Raw genomic sequence first — 20,988 nt, 5'->3', positions numbered from 1 at the left:
TAAACCTGTGAGGGCAGATTTCTGTTTCTGTACTTTAAGACACACAATTACGGTAATCTGCTCTAGCAGCCTAAGCTAAAACAACTGCCAATATGGGGACTCAGAAAAGCTATTTTGCTGGAATGACTGGGTCAGTGACTGTGGATGGAGGCATTCACAGTGGCAGGCAGACCAACTATGAAGGTCTCTTCCCAGCTCCAGAGTTGGTGATGTCGTAGTGGCAGCTCGCAGTCAGCCCAAGTGGGTGTGTTTACACCATGGGAACAGGCGAACTCCAAACCAGAGCTCCCCCAAGGAGAGCTGCTGGTGTAACCTTTACCAGCACACCCCTGGATCAGTTAGATGAAAGTTTTGTGGGAACCTGGGCCCCTGGGGTTCTCACATTCACGGTACACCCTAACGTTTGTTGCTGCTGTTGTTTCTGCTTGAATTCCTAATACACAGTGGCACTCTGCAATTATCTCTTATTATCCATCCAGAGTGATTCAGCATTTGTAGACTCTCCTGGCAAACCATCACTGAAAACGTTGTTTCTATGGGGAAATAGTTCCAAGTTGCAAGCTACTGACTTTGAAATAAACTTTTGGAAAAGAACCCATCTGAGAGCTGGGAACTTGTTCAATTCTGGATCCTCCTGGGAGAGTTCGAGAACAAAACAAGTCATGTCTATTTTGAAAATACAGGTTGGAAAACTGATCCTAAGTGAAAAGGCAAAAGTAATAGAACTTGGAGGAGAAAAAGATGAGAAACAATTTAATAAGAGAGCTGGGTGCTAGCTGCTTTTTGTTTTTTGTTTTTTGTTTTTTTCCTGCTGTAAACATCAAGGATTTGGTTGGACAGAGGGGAAAAAACCTTTGTGGTATTTTTCTGGGATGTATGGATGTGGATTTTATTTTAAATATTTCCACATGTACTTTCCACATTCAAGGGTAGTTTACATATGATCTGTTTTGAGGACCAAGAAATGGTTAAGACAGAATTACTTGTCTACTTCAAGGTGTCCATAACCTTTATGAACCTAAACCTACAGATGGGGTAATGTATTACAAATGTTTGAGAAGCATAAGTCAATAAGTCTTTCATAAGAATCTTAGAATATTAGAATAACTAGACACCAAATTTATCATTTTTTTAATCCAAAAACATGGGTATCAAAAATTAAACAATCTCATATCAATGTAAACCCTTAAATCAAGCATTCTAAATCAATACTTTTTGATCATTTAATTGGGGAAAAGATGTGATTTGGGGCTTGTGAAGTTAGTGTAATTTTAGTCATTCATTCAGAAGGGATGGGTGTATTATTTTCCTAAATGGAATCACAGTACCCTGATTTGCCATTTCCTTAAAACGATCTGAAACAATGAAATGATAGCTGTAAATCTGCCACTTGGAACTCTAACTGGTTCTCAGCACCCCCCAGCTGCTCTGACAGTCGGGTTACGAGGGACATGGTTTCAGAGCAGCTCTTGAAAGCATGGGGTAACCCTTCCTCCAAAACAGATGTGAACTCATAAAGCTTCCTTACAATGACTCCGAAATACGCCAGAAAGTATTCTCGGTGGCATATTTTTGGTTTGTTTATCCAAAATCCCTATCTTGCCCCATTCCCCTTCATGATCTGCCTTGAAATGATTGTCGCTAGTTTAGCTGAGGAATCTTTTAAGTTCTCACCACCCCCCACACCCAGGCACACCATCCTTTCAGCTCTGGCTCCGGGACCTGAGCTCTGTATCCCTGAGCTCTATATACCTGAGCATTGCCTCTTATCCATGCTGATTCTCAAAACCCTCTGAGTCAGACTCTCCAAGCTAAATTCTGGGGCTGAGCACCAGGATTTTAACCGGCTCCTGAGCCTGTTGAGGAATGTGTCAGGGACCCAGTGCTGCCCGCTCTCTGGGAAGAAAATACCTGGGGGAGAGTCTGACACGGGGGAGCTTAGATTCTTGCCAGCGATGCGCTGCACCGTGGTTCTGGTGCCTGAGGTCTCGGTGGCTTTGCCCGCCTCCTCGGCCTCTGAACACCTCCCCCACCACCAGGCCCAGGTGCTTTGATCCTCGATCTCGAGTTTCACAAGTCTGATAACGTTTGTCTCTTCCTGTGCATCAGCCCAGTCCACTCAACCCTGGCCTGTTCTAGCCCTCTGGCCTTGAGGCTCTAGCCCTCCCCCTTCACTCTTCTCTCCTGTGTGGCCCTGCCAGACCTGTCCTTAGGTGCTGGCCCCTGCATCTTCTGGTAGAACCTTTCTGCTGGCAAAACAACCCCCTTGGTGCCTTTGCCCCAGGCAGTCTGCTTATCGTCCCCGAACGCTCCCCTCCCTCACCAGATGCTGGGCCCCGTCACATCAGTGGGTCCTAGGAATGTGCGTCTGTTCAGCTCGGATCTGAATGACTAGGGGTTAGGAGCGCTTCTGTCTCTCTCACTGTTTCTCCAACTCCCAGCCTGAAATGTAGGAAGCCTGGTGAGTCTTGGATTCCTAACCCTAGTGAGTGCAATAGTGTTAAAGAGAAAAAAAAAAACTGAGCTCGTGTGAATTTCACCTGGGGACACAAAGCTCCTGTTGCAGGCTCTCCGACCCCCCAGGGTTCTTGCATGCTGCACCCTCAGCTAGAAAGGGGCTCATCTTCCTCTTCACAAAGGTGAAGAGCCTCTGGCTCTTTCAAGTTCTTTTCACCCAGGAGTCTTCCTGGAGCCCTGGAGACAAAGCTGGTAACCCTCGTGTTCCACGTGCCTCCTATATCAGCCTGATCCTGTGCTGAGCACGCTGGTGATGTCTCTTAGCCTAAATCCTCCTCTAGATGGAGAGCACCTCGAGAGCAAGGATTGTAACCTCGACACCCGGCACGGTGCCTGGCATGCGGCTGGGGCTCAGTAGGCACTTGCTGAGAAGAAGAGCCAGCGCAGGCGCCTCCAGGCAGGAAGCAGCAGTCCTCCTCACCCCAGAGCTCTCGCCACACGGTGTTCACACGGGGCACCGTGTCTCCCCGCCCCCCACCACTAGACGGGGGCCTCTTCAAAGGAGTCGAAGCATTAGCCGCATCTCTGCATCTGGCGAGGCGTGCAGTGACCCACGTGCATCAAGTATTTGTTGATCCGGTGTTTCCCAGCAAAGACACCTCTTGGCATTTTGATCGGGACAATTCTTGATTGTCTAAGATGGTCCCACACGCACAAGACACTCGGCAAGCTTCACCCCTGCCCACCAAATGCCAATAATACCCTCCCTACACACACACACACACACACACACACACAGGCGTGTACACGCAGACACAGACAGATCTTTGCAAAAAGCCCTTGTGGGGGAGAGCCAGGAGAACAGGACTGCCCAAGCTTGTGGTTAACAGAGCTCTGCACCGCAGCTCAGGAGAAGCAGGATGAGGCACCCCCTGCGGCAGTGCTGGGGGATATTATAAGTGTGCGGCCGGGTGAGGTGGGGGTCAGGTGTCATCTGTGGCCTGAATCTGTTCAGTTCAGTTGCTCAATCGTGTCCGACTCTTTGCGACCCCATGGACTGCAGCACCCCAGGCCTCCCTGTCCATCACCAACTCCCAGAGTATACTGAAACTCATGGCCATTGAGTCAGTGATGCCATCCAACCATCTCGTCCTCTGTCGTCCTCTTCTCCTCCCACCTTCGATCTTTCCCAGCATCAGGGTCTTTTCCAGTGAGTCAGTTCTTCGCATCAGGTGGCCCTGAATAGACACTGGTAACTGTTTAAGATGGGGGCAGAGAAATAGAGAGTTTACCAGGCAGTCAGGAAAGAAAAGGGAAATTTACTAGAGGGAAAAGAGAGGGTGACTGGCCCTTGAGAAGAACCCCTTTCTCCCTTTCTGATGCGGTCCTTCTTATACCCCACCAATGAAAAATTCTCTGAAGGGATGGATAATTTTTAGCCTGTAGTTGCGTCCTGTAGTTACGTAGCTAGAGGTCTGGAATCTGGTGGTCTTGCAGCTTTGAGGATATATGCACCAGTGAGAAAACAGAATGTCATTTGGGCAATTTGGTCAGTCTCAAGGATCCCTGTGATTTTATTCTTTGTTTGCGAGGTCAACATAATGAGCCATCTTATCAGTGAGACCCCATGTGGGCCTCATCGGTAACCTGTCTTTGTAAAATGACTGAGTAACCTTATCGGACCTCTGTCATATATTCCAGGCACTAGGCTAACTGTCATCCATAGGTTCTTTAACCCTCCAACAACCTATGAAGCCCCAGTTTCCAGAGGAGGAAACAGAGCCTTAGAGTGTTTCAAGCCGCTGACCAAGTTAGCACGGCTGGGTAGCAGCAAAGCCAAGGTTTACCCACAATCACTGTGTAATTACTGCACCATGTAAACTCTCTGTACCAGGCTTCTTTCACAACCATGAACTTCCAGATTCCCAGAGGAAAGAATCCTTTTAAAATGGGTCCCCTCCTTTTAACTATAATGTAGAGCAGTTTCACAAAATACTTTCTGTATAGTGTTCCACCTGTAATGCAGGAGACCCAGGTTTGATCCCTGGTTTGGGAAGATTCCCTGGAGAAGGAAATGCTTACCTACTCCAGTACTCTTGCCTGGGAAACCCCATGGACAGAGGAGCCCAGTGGGCTACAGTCCATGGGGTCACAAAGAATTGGGCAAGACTGAGCAACCAAACTGCAAGTGTTCATTTAGTCAGATGTCGAGTCTTTAACAAGAATAATGGTTTCCACGGGCAAGGAAGTGTGGGAAATGCTTTTAAAGTGCACACGAGGGTGAGCGGTGAAACAGTGCCTGTGAAGACAAGCAAGTCTTGCTGGCAGGCCCTAACCTTTCACAGGAGTTAGGAGGTGCTTTTAGAACATGGGGAAGTAAATACTAGGGAAAACTACAGCAGAAGCTTGTCTGCCAGGAAATGTGTAAAAACCAATTAGCATTGATTAGGCCACAGAAAAAAAAACTGATGAAGGATGAGTGACCTTTCTTCTAATTTCTTAAAAATAATAATAATAGGTACTATTTATTATGTGCTAATTACTTTGCCTTTTGTAATTCTCTCTGTTAGTACCTCCCTTTCACATATAAAGGGCTCCCCTCGCTGCTCAGACAATAAAGAGTCTGCCTGCAATGAAGGAGACTCGGATTTGAAGGGAATGGCTACCCACTCCAGTATTCTTATCTGGAGAATTCCATGGACAGAGGAGCCTGGCAAGCTATAGTCCATGGGGTTGCAAAGAGTTGGACACGACTGAGCAACTAACACTTTCACATATAAAATACTGAGGCCCCCCCCAAAAAAAAAAATACTGAGGCCTAGAGAAGCCAGCTAAATGACTTTTCCTAAAGCCATATAAGCAATTAATGGCAGCACTGGATATGAACCCAGTTCCCTGTAATTTCAGGTCTTGTGGTTTTGAACACGATACCCAAAGCCTCCCAGGGTGTCATCAGGGTTCCGGGACTTTCCCGGGTGAACCTCCAAAGCAACTCCCGTCTCTGCCCATGAACACCTTGAATTAGTGGTGCGTGTGATACTGCTGTAGGAACGGGGACCCCTTCCGGGACCAGAGAGTGGGCTGTCATCTAACACTTGGAAATGAACTGTCCAACGAGACACACATACCAACAAAACAGACCTTACTGGGAAGGGGCCCGAGCAGAGAGAAGCAGGGTCAGGGAATGCGAAAGGACTGCTCTGCCACGCAGCCTGCGGTCTCAGGTTATACGGTCACGGGGTGAATCCCCAGGTTGTCTCTTGCCAGTCATCTTGCTTGGTCCATATTTGCTCTGACTGAGGGCCCTTCCTGGTGGCGTGTGCATCGCTCAGCCAAGGTAGATTCCAGCAAGAAGGACTCTGAGAGGCTGCTTGCCTCCTCCCTCTTTCCCCCACCCCTACAAAATTCTCCTGGTTAGTTTTCAGGGGCAGCACAGGTGTTCCATATGGGGACCTCCTGTTGTGAGACAACTCGGGCAGGTGCGCCTGCCAGCCAAGGCGGGTGGTTTTGGTCAACAGTTCCCTAACAATAAAGTAGTGAAAGTGTGAAAGTGTTAGTTGCTCAGTCATGTCCGACTCTTTGTGACCTTATGGACTATAGCCCGCCAGGCTCCTCTGTCCGTGGGATTCTCCAGACAAGAGTAGCAGAGTGGGGTTGCCATTTCCTTCTGCAGGGGATCTTTCTGACCCCGTGATTGAACCCAGGTCTAATTTATTCTCAGCATCACTCTTCAACCTAAGTCAGTTATTTAGTCTAAGTACTAAATGTGAAGTTCTTTTTTTTCCTGGTATGATATATGTCTCTTAATTTTACTATTACAGTTTTAAGGTGACAGATTGCTATACTCTGTTACGTGCTTTTTCTATTTTGGTGGCGTGTTCGTGTTGATGAAATAACATCCGTCTGCTTAGACATTTTCCCGGTCTGATCGCCCTCCTGGAGTCGGTCCACCCTCCAGGAACGGCCATTGTGGCCACGCAGAGCTCACCGTCTGCCTAGGTTAAGTTGCAGGCGGTGTCGCCATTCAACTCCTAATCTTGCCATTTCCTCTTTCCTTTTCGACAGACGTGGGTGCGTTTTTTGAAGAGGGGATGTGGCTGCGGTATAACTTCCAGGCACCCGGGATCGGGGCCCGGGATTCGGGCAGCAGACCGGAGAACTCTCCGGACCCGCAGAACGGAGCCCCGGACCTGGCGAGCGAGGAGATCCGCTTCAGCTTCAGCACCACCAAGGCGCCCTGCATCCTTCTCTACGTCAGCTCCTTCACCACCGACTTCCTGGCGGCGCTCGTCAAACCCACCGGTAAGGGCCAGGATCCCTAGCCTGCTGCGTTCAGTGTCGGGGGACAAATGAGCCTGTGGTTGGTCTCTAGGAGACAGCTAAGCGGTTGTAAGGCACATACACACCAAACCCCCAGGAGCCCATTTCCTCTCTGAAAACAGGAGCTCTAAGACCCTTGAAAACGAAAATGTCCAGGTGTGTCAAGGAGCACGTGTCTCTCATTTCCCAGGGACACTGAACAGGTTTAGACATGGAGGCTGCCTCTCTGGTCTTGCTCTTTGGTGAGGAAAGCTCTGCATCCTCCCTGGACAGCTTCCAGGGTCATAGCATCTTAAATACCAAGATTTTTCTTCCATGGGATCTAATAATGATTCTTATTAACCCAGTTCAGCTTGAAAGTGAAAGTCACTCGGTCGTGTCTGACTCTCTGCGACCCTGAGGACTATACAGTCCATGGAATTCTCCAGGCCAGAACACTGGAGTGGGTAGCTGTTCCCTTCTCCAGGGGATCTTCCCAACCCAGGGATCGAAGCCAGGTGTCCCACATTGCAGGCAGATTCTTTAGCAGCTGAGCCACTAGGTTTGAAAGATAGATGGGGGAAAAAAAAAAAAAGTTCCTTGGGATTTTCCCTTTCATAAATTAATTCTGAAGAAATAAGCCAAAAATCAGACAAAGATTCAGCATAAAGGTGTTCATCATAGTTTATAATGTTATTTATGATAGTAAGAATTGGTGAGGACCTAGATCAATTTTAGTAAAATGGTTAGTCAAAGGGAGTCACTGTTTATGGGATACTATGTATCCATTAAGAAAAATATTTGTGAAGAGTAAGTAAAGACATGAAAAAAAAAAAAAAAAAAGGGCATGAAAAAGCCTTGACTGTACAATATCAGCCAGGCTCCTCTGTCCATGGAACTCTCCAGACAAGAATACTGGAATGGGTTGTCATGCCCTTCTCCAAAGGATCTTCCCAACCCAGGAATAAAACCCTGGTCTCACGCATTGCAGGCAGATTCTTAACCATCTGAGCCACAAGGGCAGCCCCAATATTGGTTTAGCTCTATAAAAAGATGGACAGAAAAAAAGACAATGACGTGAGCACAAAGTATCTCTGTTTCAATAGTTGACTTGTTTCTCCCAGGTAATAGTTTCTACATATGTCAAATGCTCTTAATAAGCAACTGCCACTGTTCTCATCAGAGAAAAATAGTAAGTAAAATCAGGGAGTAAGGAAGCAGAGAAGTGTGAAATTCCCACTCTCCAGGATTTCACACATTCTTTCTTCTGCATCAGATTAAACCACTGTTTAATCCACTGGGGTTCTCCACCCTCACATCCCAGGCTCTCCTTGGGGGGCAGGGAGGCTGGCTCTCAGCTCTAGCTCTTCGAGAATGTCATGAACACGCCCCAGTAGATCCTGTACTCTCTGCTCCTCAAGGTCCCGCCACGTTTCCATCTGGTCCCAGCCCTCTCCAGTAACTCCTGCCCCACAGCCTACACCAGCCCCTGCAAGCACTCACGTGTGTGTTTATGGGCATTCGTCACGTGCAAAGGCTTTGACTAATGTTTCCGTATTAATGGCTCCCATGTAAGGAAGCCCGAAGCTGTATTGTGTTTCACATGCATGAATTCCCGAGAGCACCCACTCTATAAGGTAGAGTCCATTCTACCCTTTTCCTGCAGGTGACAGAGAGGAGTACAGAGAGGTTCAGTGATTTGCACACTTGGCCAGTGAAGGCACAACCAACTGGTGTTCCTGAACCTGGATCCAGAATTCTCCAGCACTCTTTCTCTGCTGCAGAGATCTCTAGAACACACAGGGTATTTGCAAAGTATAGACAGTCAACTTCTCTTTAGGGGTTGCAAGGCCATCCTCAATTGCTACTGGAAATTGGCTTTTTCACACTCCAAATACTGCATATTTTATGAATTGAGATTTGAAGCTAGACAAATTTGAGGAACTCATTCAGGAAAAAGAAATCAATAAGGACTAAGCCAAAATATCCAAAAAAGAAAGTAACAAAATAAGAAGTCTTAACTAAATGCCTTGGCATCTCTCAAACTTGACATGTTGGGAGCTGCATTGTTCTCAACACTCCTGGAACCTCCCCGCCCCCCTGGTTCTGATGGTGCTGCCGCATCTCAGACGCGGAACACACAGCCTGGCGTCATCATGACCGCTCCGCCCTTCCCCCTCCTGTGGGTCTATTGCCAACGAGTCCTGTGGGTCCTGTTCTAACCGTGTCCTTCCCGAGCGGCCCCTCCTTTGCTTCCCCACTGCTACCCTCCTGGCAAAGGTCTCCTGATTCAGTGCTTCCTGACCCATGGCACGGCACACGTGGCACGTTGTATGTGAATGGCACCTGGGCAGATGGATGAGGTTGTGTTTGGGAGGCCACCTGCCCAGGGACTCCAGCTGCCTCTCCTCCTGCAAGTCTGCCAAGGCCTGAGGGGAGCCTGCTTCCCCCCTGCATCCCCCCTGGTACCCCGGGGCCCTCCTCGGGGTAGGTACACCTCAACACATGCCCAGAAGGCTCCGTTGCCACCATCACTCTGTTCCCAGTCACCCCATCCTCCTCAACCAGAAAAGGTCTTCCTTCACACACAGCACCCCTACCAAACAGCCAGGAGCCGCAGGAGGGGTCCCTAGTCCCACCACCTTCCATCAGGACCCACCAGGCTCCTGGGTGAGAGCTCAGGGTGCAGAACCAGAATTCCGGATTTTAATTCTGTTCCTGCATTTGCAGACTGTGGGGTCTGGAGCAGTCATGAGCCACACCGAGCCCTGGTTTCCTCATATGTGACACAGTGACTCCCCCAGAGCAGTGCTGTGAAAGTCAAATGAGTTATTGAGTGTAATGCACTGTACACATGTGTGCATAGTAGATCCTAAGGGAAATCAACCCTGAATGTTCATTGGAAGGACTGATGTTAAAGCTGATGCTCCAATAGCTGGCCACCTGATGTGAAGAACTGACTCACTGGAAAAAGACCCTGATGCTAAGAAAGATTGAGGGCAGGAGGAGAAGGGGACAACAGAGGATGAGACAATTGGATGGTAATCACCAACTTGAGTTTGAGCAAACTCCAGGAGACAGTGAAGGGCAGGCAAGTCTTGCATGCTGTAGTCCATGGCGTCGCAAAGAGTTGGACACAACTTAACCACTGAACAACAATAATACACACACACACGTGTGTGTGTGTGCATGCACGTGTGTGTGTGCATGCACGTGCGCGTGCGTGTGCATGTGGTAGCAATAGTTATCCAGAGCCCGCTGATTGAATCTACAGTTTCCCACATATTGAGGCCACACATCCCTACACTTCCTATTCCGGGAACTCTCTACTCCCCAAGCACCCCAAGGATGTCTGCCCAGGTGCCCACTCCGTTTCCCTTCCCTGGAAAAGCTCCATCTTCCTCTGTGGCTTCCTGCCTGCCTTTCATTCTGGACTCAGATCAAGCCTCGCCTCTTGCAGTGGCTGCTCCTTCCTTTCGGCTCCGATCGTGCTTACTGCTGCGGCCGTTTGTTGGGCTCTCAGTGCTCTGTGTGGTTGCCCGTCTCTGTTACACACATGTCCTGTCTTCCCCGCAAGATGAAAGGCCCGGCACACCGTCTGTTGCCTACAGCAGGTGCCCTGTGAGTGTTTGCTGATGGCAGTGATGATGGCCAAGGGAGAATAAATCTGTTAAGCACATTATTTGCTGCAGCCAATAAAAGAGCATTCCCATATAACTGCTTTAATTCACTTGGGAGATAAACGTGAGCTGCAGGAAGTGAAGTGTCTCTCCATCTTAATAATATTTTGTTTTAATGAACCAGTATTAATATTCTCCTTCCCATCATTTAGTGGTTCTCTTGTGCTATTATTTTAAAGAAATAAATATATTATTTAAATTTTATTATTCCAGAATATTGCCATTCCTGTTTATAGATGTTCACTATATATAAATTTTAAAGTCCAACTCATCTTTTTCCTCAAAGCAAATCGTTTCCAATGCCATTAAGCAAAGCAGTTAGAGAAATTTTAAATCATTTTTACAAAGTCCAAGAAAGCCAGAAAAGAGAGAAAATAATGAAAACAACTTAATACTGATTTTAATGAGCTGGAAAACATAAAGGGATCAATGACAAAGAGACAGTAGGGAAAAAAATGTCCACAGTTTTGTTGTTTTGTGTGTGTGTTTGGTTTTTTTTTTTTTGGGGGGGGGGGGCGGGCGTAATTACTGGTTCCTCTGACTTTTAGCCTCAAAGGCAGAGCCCTCTCTTACTTCTCTTTGTATCCCCAGATCAGGCATGACCTGGACTGTGCTAGGGATTAGAGGTGGGTGTCTGTGTTAGAAGTGGACTCCACACCAGCCAGGCAGTCCGCTTCTGGACCTTTAAAACTTGGTTCCAGGGTGCTTTGCACAGGGCACTAAATAAGTATACTCTAAAGAAATGAATGTTTAAATGATGAATGAATACAGCTATATGTTTTTAAAACTGGAGATATATATGGAGTCTAAAGAATGGTACTGATGAACCTATTTGCATGGCAGCAGTAGAGATGCAGATACAGAGAACAGGCTTGTGGACACAGCAGGGGAAGGAGAGGGTGGGGTGAACTGAGAGTGTAGCTTGAAACATATACACCACTGCCCCTGCTGCTGCCACCGCCGCCGCTGCTGCTGCTGCCGCCACTTCAGTCGTGTCCGACTCTGCACAACCCTATAGACGGCAGCCCACCAGGCTCCCCCGTCCCTGGGATTCTCCAGGCAAGAACACTGGAGTGGGTTGCCATTTCCTTCTCCAATGCATGCAAGTGAAAAGTGAAAGTGAAGTCGCTCAGTTGTGTCCGACTCTGCTCAACTCCATGGACTGCAGCCTACCAGGCTCCTCCGTCCTTGGGGTTTTCCAGGCAAGAGTACTGGAGTGGGGTGCCAGTGCCTTCTCCGAACGTATACACTACTATATATGAAATAGACGCTACTATTTGCTGTATAACACAGTATTTGTTATACAGCAAATACTGAGCTCAACCCAGTGCCCTGTGACAACCTAGAGTGGGATGGGGTGGAGGGGGGAGGGAGGGTTGGACATATGTATACCTGTGGCTGATTCATGTTGAAATATGGCAGAAATCAATACATCATTGTAAAGCAATTATCCTCCAATTAAAAATTTAAAAATAAATGTCACCAGTAAAAAAAAAGAAAGAAAGAAAGAAAGCTGGCTGTGATCATACAAAGTCAGAACACCAGAAGTAAAGTGGAAAACAAAAACTGAAGACAGTCGACTTGTTTTTTCCTGCATATAGCCAAACAACTTTCCTAACCATCTCCTTCACTGCCAAACAATAGGTTATTTATAATGCTATTACAGTAAAGAAAAAGTAGGGTAAAATCCCTGAGTGGTGGGGAGAGAGGCAGCTCAGGAAAAAGGAGTGGCATGTTCAAAGGTCCTGAGGAAGGAAGAAGAGTTGTATCTTCTAGGGAATAAGCCAAGTGCAAGGTAGCTTGAATGTAAACAGTGAAAGGGTAACTGACTTGATTTGAAAACAAAGTAACTGGCAACCTTTCAGACAGGACATCATCAGCTATATTAAAAATGTATGTCTTTATCCTGTAAGCAACTGGAACATTTGAAGTGCTTTATGTGAACCATACAACTAATTAATTATGCATTTTGAAAAGATTACTCTGCAAAGAAAACATGGGAAAGGAGAAGAAGCAGGGAAACCATGATTCTTTCACTCAGCGAGTATTTATTCAGCACCTACTGTGTGGAGAAGGAAATGGCAACCCACTCCAGTATTCGTGCCCGGAAAATCCCATGGACGGAGGATCCTGGAGGGCTATGGCCCATGGAGTTGCAAAGAGTCGGACACGACTGAGCAACTAATACACACACTGTGTCAGGCATTATTCTAAACATTGGGAATTAAGTCACGAAGAATATAAACAGGGATTTCCCTGGGGGGCCAGTGGCTAACACTCCAATCTCCCAGTGCAGGGGTCCAGGTTTGATCCCTGGTCAGCAAACTAGATCCCACATGCTGCAACTCAGACCTGGCACAGCCAAATAAATAAATAAAGAGTAAGATATTTTTTAAAAAAAAGGATATCAGCAAAAGTTTTTACTCTTATGGAACTTACTTTTGAACGAAGGAAGACAGACAATAAATAAATGAAGTGCTCTCTGTAGTATGTTGTATGGAAAGAACTATCATGGGGGGAAAATAAAGCAGAAAAGGATTGGGGGGGTGGCGCCTGGCCAAGGGAAAGCAGTAGGTAAACGGTGCTTTTGATAAGAAAGTCACAGAAATAATCACTGATAAGATATTTGAACAGGACCTAAAGGAAGTGAGAGCTCATCCATGCAGGTAGATAGCTGGGAAATGAGGGCCCTGGACAGAAGAACCAGCAAGTGCAAAGGCTGTGAGGCAGGAACATGCTGGCGTCTGTGGAGAGAGCAGAGAAGCCTGCATGGTCAGGTGAGGAGTGAGCAAGGAGGAAAATCACGAGAGGCTGAGTCAGAGACAAGGGGGACGATAACAAAGGGCCTGGCTGGCCAGGATGGAGACTCAGAGTGGGATTGTTGCTGCTGTTGTTCTGCCACTAAGCCGTGTCCAATTCTTTGGGACCCCCGGACTGTAATACACCAGGTTCTCCCATCCTTCACTGTCTCCTCAAGTTTGCTCAAACTCATGTCTGTTGAGTCGGTGATGCCTTCCAACCATCTCATCCTCTGTTGCCCCTGTTCGCCTCCTGCCTTCAATCTTTCCAGCTTTAGGGTCTTTTCCAATGTGTAGGCTCTTTTCATCAGGTGGCCAAAGTATTGGAGCTTCAGCTTCAGCATCAGTCCTTCCAATGAATATTCAGGGTTGATTTCCTTTAGGATTGACTGGCTTAATCTCCTTGCAGTCCAAGGGATTCTCAAGAGTCTTCTCCAGCACCACAATTGGAAAGCATCAATTCTTTTGTGCTCAGCCTTCTTTATGGGATAGGAAGCCAAGGAAGGTTCCTGAGCAGAGGACAGCTCTGCCTTCTGTGTGCAGAGGAGAGTAGGGATGGAGACTAGGAGACTAGACTGGGCTGGGGAGACTTGGTGGAAGGGCAGAGGCAAGCAGGTTCGTTAGTATGAAGGCTAGTACAGTAATCCAGGAAAAAGACAAGGGTGGCTTGGTCCAGGGATAGAAACTGATATGATGAAAAAGGTAAGATTCAGGGCATGTGTTGAAGACAGAACCAAGGAGCTTTGCTGACAGATCACACGTGTAATACAGGAGCAAGAGGGGAGTCGGGGTTTTTAGCGGAAATGGCAGGAAGGATAAAGTGTCCATTAACTGAAATGTGAGAAAATGGGTTGAATTAGTTTTAGGAGAGGAAGTTCAAGAGTTCGGTTTCTCGTACGTTGTTATCTGAGGTTCCAGTGAGACGTCTCCGTTAATGCATGAGTATTAAGAGAGCAGAGAAAGAGAGGACTCGCCTGAGAGTGAAGTGGCGTGAAGAGTGGCCACGTGTGAAGGAGAGACTGCCGTGGGTCATGTGATCCAGGCAGAAGCGGATACAGGTGAAGTCCAGGTGATGGCCATCAGGTCACTGATGGGGAGCGGCTGGCACAGTGGCCCAGGGTCAGGGCGGGAGCTCTGTGTGGAGGGACGGGCTCCCGAGGGAACCACACCAGGCACTCTAGGTGCCCATGGGGGCCCTGCGGCTATGGAGATGGGGCAGAGTGGGTGAACTTAGACACGTTTAGGAAACGGAAGTCTGCAGGACTTGGTTGAAATGCTATAAAGCAATCTAGGGTCAGGTGTTAAGAGAGAACTCAGAAATAGTGAAGGTTTGTTCAGATTTGTTCAGAAAACAAAACAAAAAAAAAATAGGAATTGCAAGTAATTCATGATTGGTCTGACGGATGTTTCTTTCAATTCTAGGGACATAGTTCCATGTTTTAAAGAACACGTGTAAGACTAAGGAACAGCAGTGTTCAGAATCAATTGCATTGGTTTACATCAATATAAGGGGCTTTCCTGGTAGCATAGATGGTAAAGAGTCTGCCTACAATGCGGAAGACCTGGGTTCAATCCCTGGATCAGGAAGATCCCCTGGAGAAGGAAATGGCACCCCACTCTAGTATTCTTGCCTGGAAAACCCCATGGACGGAGGAGCCTGGTAGGCTACAGCCCATGGGGTCACAAAGAGTCAGACACGACTGAGTGACTTCACTTTCAGTTTTCACTCTCACATCTATATAAGGGTGTGAGAATTACTTGAAAGGAGATCTGGCCAAATATTCAGAGTAATTACCTCTGGATAGTGGTATTCCCAGTGACTTTCCTTTTTATTTTTTCTGTTAACTTCCTAAGTTTTAATTACCCTGTGCTGTTTCACAACTTAAAATCAGAATATCAGTTTTGTTCCTCTGAAAGGAAAATGAAAGAGGCAAGGAAGACTTCTGAAGTGATTTACAGTTAGCCACACTCTTGCTAAATTACTGGCTCCATTTTTAAGCTCTGAGATGTCCAAAGCTATTAGCATGAAGATTCCAATTTGAGTGGAAAAATGAGATAAAAAGTTGATGCCTTTAAATAATCATAAATAAGAAATAAAAGCTACATTTGCTGTACAGATTAATTAAAAGCAGGACCTAGAATATTATATTCGTCTTTCTGAATATTGTTTGCCATCAGGGGGAAGCAAGAAAGAGGATAAAAAGAATAATTTGTTGAGGCAAAGTGCAGGACAGCTGAGAGGCAGTGAGGACCCATGTTTTTATTGATTTGCGTTTGGACTGATGAGGTCTCTAACCTAGAATAAAATCATTTGCTCTGTTTTCTTGGTCTCAGTGAAGCCACCCAAAGTGCCATGTATTTATCTTTTGTAAATTATGTTTATTTTTAATACTCTGTGCTCATGATTCTTTTATATGGTGAATGTCACACTTTGCTGATGGCGTGAGACCATCCTGGCATCCTGCATTTATATTTTATTTTACAGGGCATTCTGTGGGGCCTGTCTCCACGGTCCTGTATTGTGTATATGTCCTCATCCTGCCTTCCCAGACACAACCCACACTTGGATCGTTTATACCATTCGCTGCTTCAGCTTGGAGAGGATGGTCACGGATGGCCCATAATTGGTAGACTGTCAACATGCGTGAGCCCGGTGCCGTGAACCTTTATGGATTAGTGCACCTCTGAGCTAGTGGCTCAGAATGCAGAATGGCAATCGTGTTGATGGACATCAAAGCTGCGTTGAATGGAAACAAGACCCCAGGGCTGGGGGCGTGACGTTGATATGAAATCCAGAGCAGAGAAATGACTGAGTCTCTTTCCTTTTCTCTATGCAGGAAGCCTCCAGATCCGGTACCAGCTGGGTGGCACCCGGGAGCCCTATAACATTGATGTGGACCACCGGAGCATGGCCAACGGCCAACCCCACAGCGTTAACATCACTCGTCGCGAGAGGACCGTCACCCTCAAGGTACGCACGTGTCACTCATCTGTCATCTGTGACACTGTGTTGGGGTCTCTGCCCACTGTCACGCTTGAGTGAGTGCTCCCTCGCTGAGTCGTGTCCAACTCTGTGCGACCCCAAGGACGGCAGCCCGCCAGGCTCCTCTGTCCGTGGGATTCTCCAGGCAAGAATGCCAGAGTGGGCTGCCGTTTCTCCCTCTGTCATACTTGGCTGTTGCTGTTGTTTGGTTTTTTTTTTTGGGTGGGGGGGGTTGGTTTTGGGTGGTTGGGGCAGGTGGAAGAGATGCCTCTGATACATTCTTCTACAAACTGCTAACCAGTGAGGTAGAAAGATAAACAGTTGGTACAGAAAAGACGATGACGGTGTTGATGGAGAAGAGGTTTCTTGGGAGAAGGTAGAATAAATGTTTGCTCCAAATATTCCTCGTAGCTTTTCCTGTGTATAGGCCTGCACTTCTATCAGCCTTCTGCTTTCATCCATTGCAGTGTCTTTACCCTCATGGTCTCAGATGTCTGAGGCTTATCACGTTTCCCAGCAAAGGTTATTTTGGTTTATCTGACCTACTTCCTTCACGACTCTAGTGCAGTGTGAATAACTGGTTTTTTGTTTTTTTTTTCTTTCTATAGATGCTTTGCCTTAAACATCTTCCGTACACATACCTTTCCCAGCATCTCAGACTCTGCTTGTGGGCTTTTTGTATACAAAGGGATAGTTTTATTATGACACTCAAATTTTATTCCAGGTTCATTGATTGTCCCTCCCCACACCCCTCCTCCACCACTGATTTTTACAATGAAGAAGCCAGCCTGGGAGACACCATGAATAAAACATGACAGGAGGAGGTCTCCCCGGGAACTGAGCCAAAGATCAAGGCTGGAACTGTCACTGCGTTCTCTAGAAGGAGTTTAAAATAGATATGTGTCAGGAAGAAGAACGGCAGGGGGACACTGTTTTGTCAGCCGAGCAGAGTGCCTTTTGGCAGGAGCTCAGCAGCCTCTCTGACCTCATTCGGATTCGGCTGGTTGCCGTGGGACGTTCAGGTTGCAAAGAATCAGCACAGGCCCCATCTCTTTTTGAGCCCTGCTGGATGTCAAATTCATAACTCGATACGGAGTTTACACTTGGCCTTTAGCAGGAAATGCTAGAGAGCGTTTTCAGGAGAGGCCTTTCCCAGGAAAATGACAACGTACAGAAGCAGCTTATTGTGCAGTCAATCAGATGGAGTGTAAATAAGGTTCTCTCGTAGTGACGGACAGTCGCTGAGCCCAGCGCAGTGCTTGGCACACGAGAGGTGCTACAGATTACTTACAGAGTAAACCACCCCCATCCTTCACCACAAACTCAAGTCTGATTCAGAAGAGACAGCAAGTTCAGGATTAGTATGGTTTATACCATTATAGGATACGAATGGTTTCATACCATTCTACCAACATTGTGTTTACTGGATTTTGATTAGACTCATTCACTTATTTTAAACTATTCCATCTGTCACCCCTCTCAAAGAAAGTGATTCTCTTGCCATTTCGCCATTGCAAAATAATATTAAAATTTTTTAAAGCTCAGCAGTCAGCTTGAAGGACAGTGTCATGGAAGACAGCTGATTCCCCTGTGGAATTTTGCAAGAAAATGCCTTGTGTGTTGGGGCTGAGCCCTGTGGATTGAGGAACTTCAGCAAAGATGAGGGTGGGGTGAGTGGGAGAGGAGAGTTCAGGTGATAAGCTAAATAATTCCATTTCTGGTACAATTCCCCAAATGAGAGTCTGAAGCAAAGTAGGTCAAGAAGGCCTCCCTTCTGGCAAGTTGCACCAACTGGGAAATCTTTGGAACCAACCAGAAACTCTTGAAGAACAGAGATCAGCTAAATCAGAGTTGCTATCTGCTGCACTGAATCAGAGATTGCCCTGAAGAAGGGGAGAGGGATGGACTGTTTTAAGGACTTGGAGCTTTTGAGGCAGGGAGGGGCCGAGAAGTCCAGACAATGCAGGAGCCAGAGGCCTGCAGAGTCCAGGGCACCGAGGAGAGCCGGGGGAGGTGGGATCTGCTTCTATTGCTCTGGGTCCTTCTGGTTGCAAATGACAGAAAACCAACTCCGAATTCATTTGTAGGGGAAATTCCTAGGGTAGGTTATAAAAAGATAGGAAAGGAGGAAAATCACAATTTTGAAACAGAATCCAGAAGACCTGGAGGATTCAAACAAAGACTAGGCCTCCAGTGAGCACTCTCCTCTCTCTGCTCTCTCTCTCTCCCTGCATCATCTCTGCTTGCCCACCTCCCTCTGACAACTGGATCAACTCTTCTCTGGAAGGCTCCATCTTCCAGACGTCATGGGACCCAGACACTGAAGTCTTGGGCCCATGTCTTCCCAGTTTTTCTGTCAGAAGGAAGGTCCTAGTGTCTTGGTTCTCATTTTAAAACGCAGGGAAAGTCTCTGGTTGGCCGGGCTGGAGTCCCACACTCACGCTATCGTGGGGAGCGGGGAGCAGTGACTGATGGGCCACAATCAGACCTCATGATCAGAGTGGGGAATCTAGGGGAGAGTCCTCCAAGGGATAGGACTAGAGCTCCAGGAAAAGGAAGACACGGATGAGGATGAAAAACACTGGCCGTGCAACGCTTTGTGGTAAAGAAGACAGAAGCAGGAAGCATTCTAAAGGACATGGAACAGGGCTTCCCTGGTGGCTCAGTGGTAAAGAATCCGCCTGCCAAAGCAGGAGACACGGGTTCAATCCCTGATCCAGGAAGATCCCACATGCCTCGAAGCAACTAAGCCCGTGAGCCACAACTATTTGGCTTGTGCTTTAGAGCCGGGAGCCCACGCACCCTGGAGCCCATGGCCTGCAGCAAGAGAAGCGACTGCAACGAGAAGCCCGCTCACTGCAACCAGAGAGGGGCCCCTGGTCACTACGGCTAGAGGAGACGCCCGCACAGCACAGCCAACAAAAATCAACCTTTTGTTAAAAAAGGAAAAAGACATGGAGCAAATTCAGCCTCAGAAATTGTGCCCAGGGGGTTGGAAAGGCCTGCCCGCCCCAATTCTGTCACACAATGGACTGCAACTATCCTGAGATTTCTGGACGTGTTTAGAAAGCCAGATGCCGTCACCCGCTTGAATCCAGCCTGGACAGACTTCATGGTCTGGAGGGTCTTTCTCGGCCCGGATGGAAAGCAGAGGGAGACACAGTGGAGGAAGAAAGCACACGGCACCTCCTTTCAGACCAGTGGATCTGGTGGGCTCCCTGGGTCCACAGCCTGCTTTCTTCCAGGCAAGGTAGCCTGTTGAGTGTGGACATAACTCCAGGTGTACCTTTAGAACTCCAAAAAAAACACTCTAATTTTTTTTTCCTGGGAACAATCTACAAATCCATCTTGAGAACTCCTACAACCTCAAGAAAGCATGGAGAACAATATAATGAAATGTTAATCTTGATCATTTCTGTGTAAAGGATTATAAATAGTTTCATTTCCTCTAGAATTTTCTATATTTCCTCATTTCTTATTACAAATGTGTGCTTCATTTTTATAATTGAGCAAAAATGTAAAACACATATCCAGTTTGGTCCCTGGGTTGGGAAGATCCGCTGGAGAAGGGATAGGCTAACCACTCCCGTATACTTGGGCTTCCCTTGTGGCTCAGCTGCTAAAGAATCTACCTGCAATGCGAGAAAGCTGGGTTCAATCCCTGGGTTGGGAAGATCCCCTGGAGAAGGGAAAGGCTACCCATTCCAGTATTTTGGCCTGGAGAATTCCATAGACTGTATAGTCCATGGGCTTGCAAAGAGTCAGACATGACTGAGTGACTTTAAAAAAAAAAAACACATGTATCCTCCACCTATTCTGATAACCCCCAGTTATAATAAAATATAATGACAAATATATGTAAATAATTTTGAATTAAAATGTACTTCTAATCAAAGAACAAAAATAAACCTAAGATGAATTTAAAGTGCTTTGGAATGACACCTTTGGAATTAAGGTGAAATTTTATATGTTTCTACATATACAAACATCATATAATTTAGATGATGTTTATCAACATTTATAGTGTTTTTAAGAGCAGGTTGGCTTTCCTAGCTGGGTTTGGCTAAAGCTAACATTAAATTAATTTGCATTCCCTGAGCACACACTGTCTGAAATGGTGCTGAGCACTTGAGGGAAATTGACCTTGGATGAAACATTTGCTGCCAAAAAACAAAGTGCCCAATCTCCACATAGATAATGAAGAACTGACTCTCGGAGTTATCAGATAGCAACGTGAACCAGAGCCCGTGACAACCCTCAGGTGGCATCGTTTACAAAAACTCACAGTCACACCACTGATAATAGCTAAAGGCTTAATGCCAGTCAGATGTAAAACAAACCCTGAGCAGGCAGAGAGCACCTGAACAAAACATTGTATCTGATGAAAATACGTGCCGATTAACATGCATCTAAGAACTGAACGTTATGAGGAATGACTTTAAAGTCTTGTGCGCGAATCCTTTCTTCTTCCTTCCCTTCCTGCCTGCCATATCTGGCTTCTCCCTTCCTTCTTCATTCCTTCCTTTCATCCCAGCCACATTGCACAGGACATCTAAGGTGATTTACAAGGAGTTCAGTTCAGTCATTCAGTTGTGTCCAACTCTTTATGACCCCATGGACTGCAGCACACCAGGCTTCCCTGTCCATCACCAGCTCCAGAGCTTGTTCAAATTCATGTCCATCAAGTCAGTGATGCCATCCAACCATCTCATCTTCTGTTGTCCCCTTCTCCCCTGCCTTCAATCTTTCCCAGCATCAGGGTTTTTTCCAA

General features: G+C 46.9%; 1 protein-coding gene across 1 annotated transcript in view; it reads left to right on the top strand.

The window, feature by feature from the left end:
* The window catches only part of CNTNAP2 (contactin associated protein-like 2), a 2,354,843-nt gene that overhangs the window by 2,165,724 nt on the left and 168,131 nt on the right, over window positions 1-20,988 (top strand). Inside the window, exons 20-21 of the mRNA XM_018046828.1 lie at window positions 6,523-6,759; window positions 16,072-16,205. Coding sequence (XP_017902317.1) covers window positions 6,523-6,759; window positions 16,072-16,205 — 371 coding nt within the window. The remainder of the gene's footprint in view (window positions 1-6,522; window positions 6,760-16,071; window positions 16,206-20,988) is intronic.

Source organism: Capra hircus, chromosome 4 (genome assembly GCF_001704415.2).
Source record: "Capra hircus breed San Clemente chromosome 4, ASM170441v1, whole genome shotgun sequence".
Taxonomy (NCBI): domain Eukaryota; kingdom Metazoa; phylum Chordata; class Mammalia; order Artiodactyla; family Bovidae; genus Capra; species Capra hircus.
Note: the sequence above shows the minus strand (reverse complement) of the source record. Positions and strands in the feature narration are given on the sequence as shown.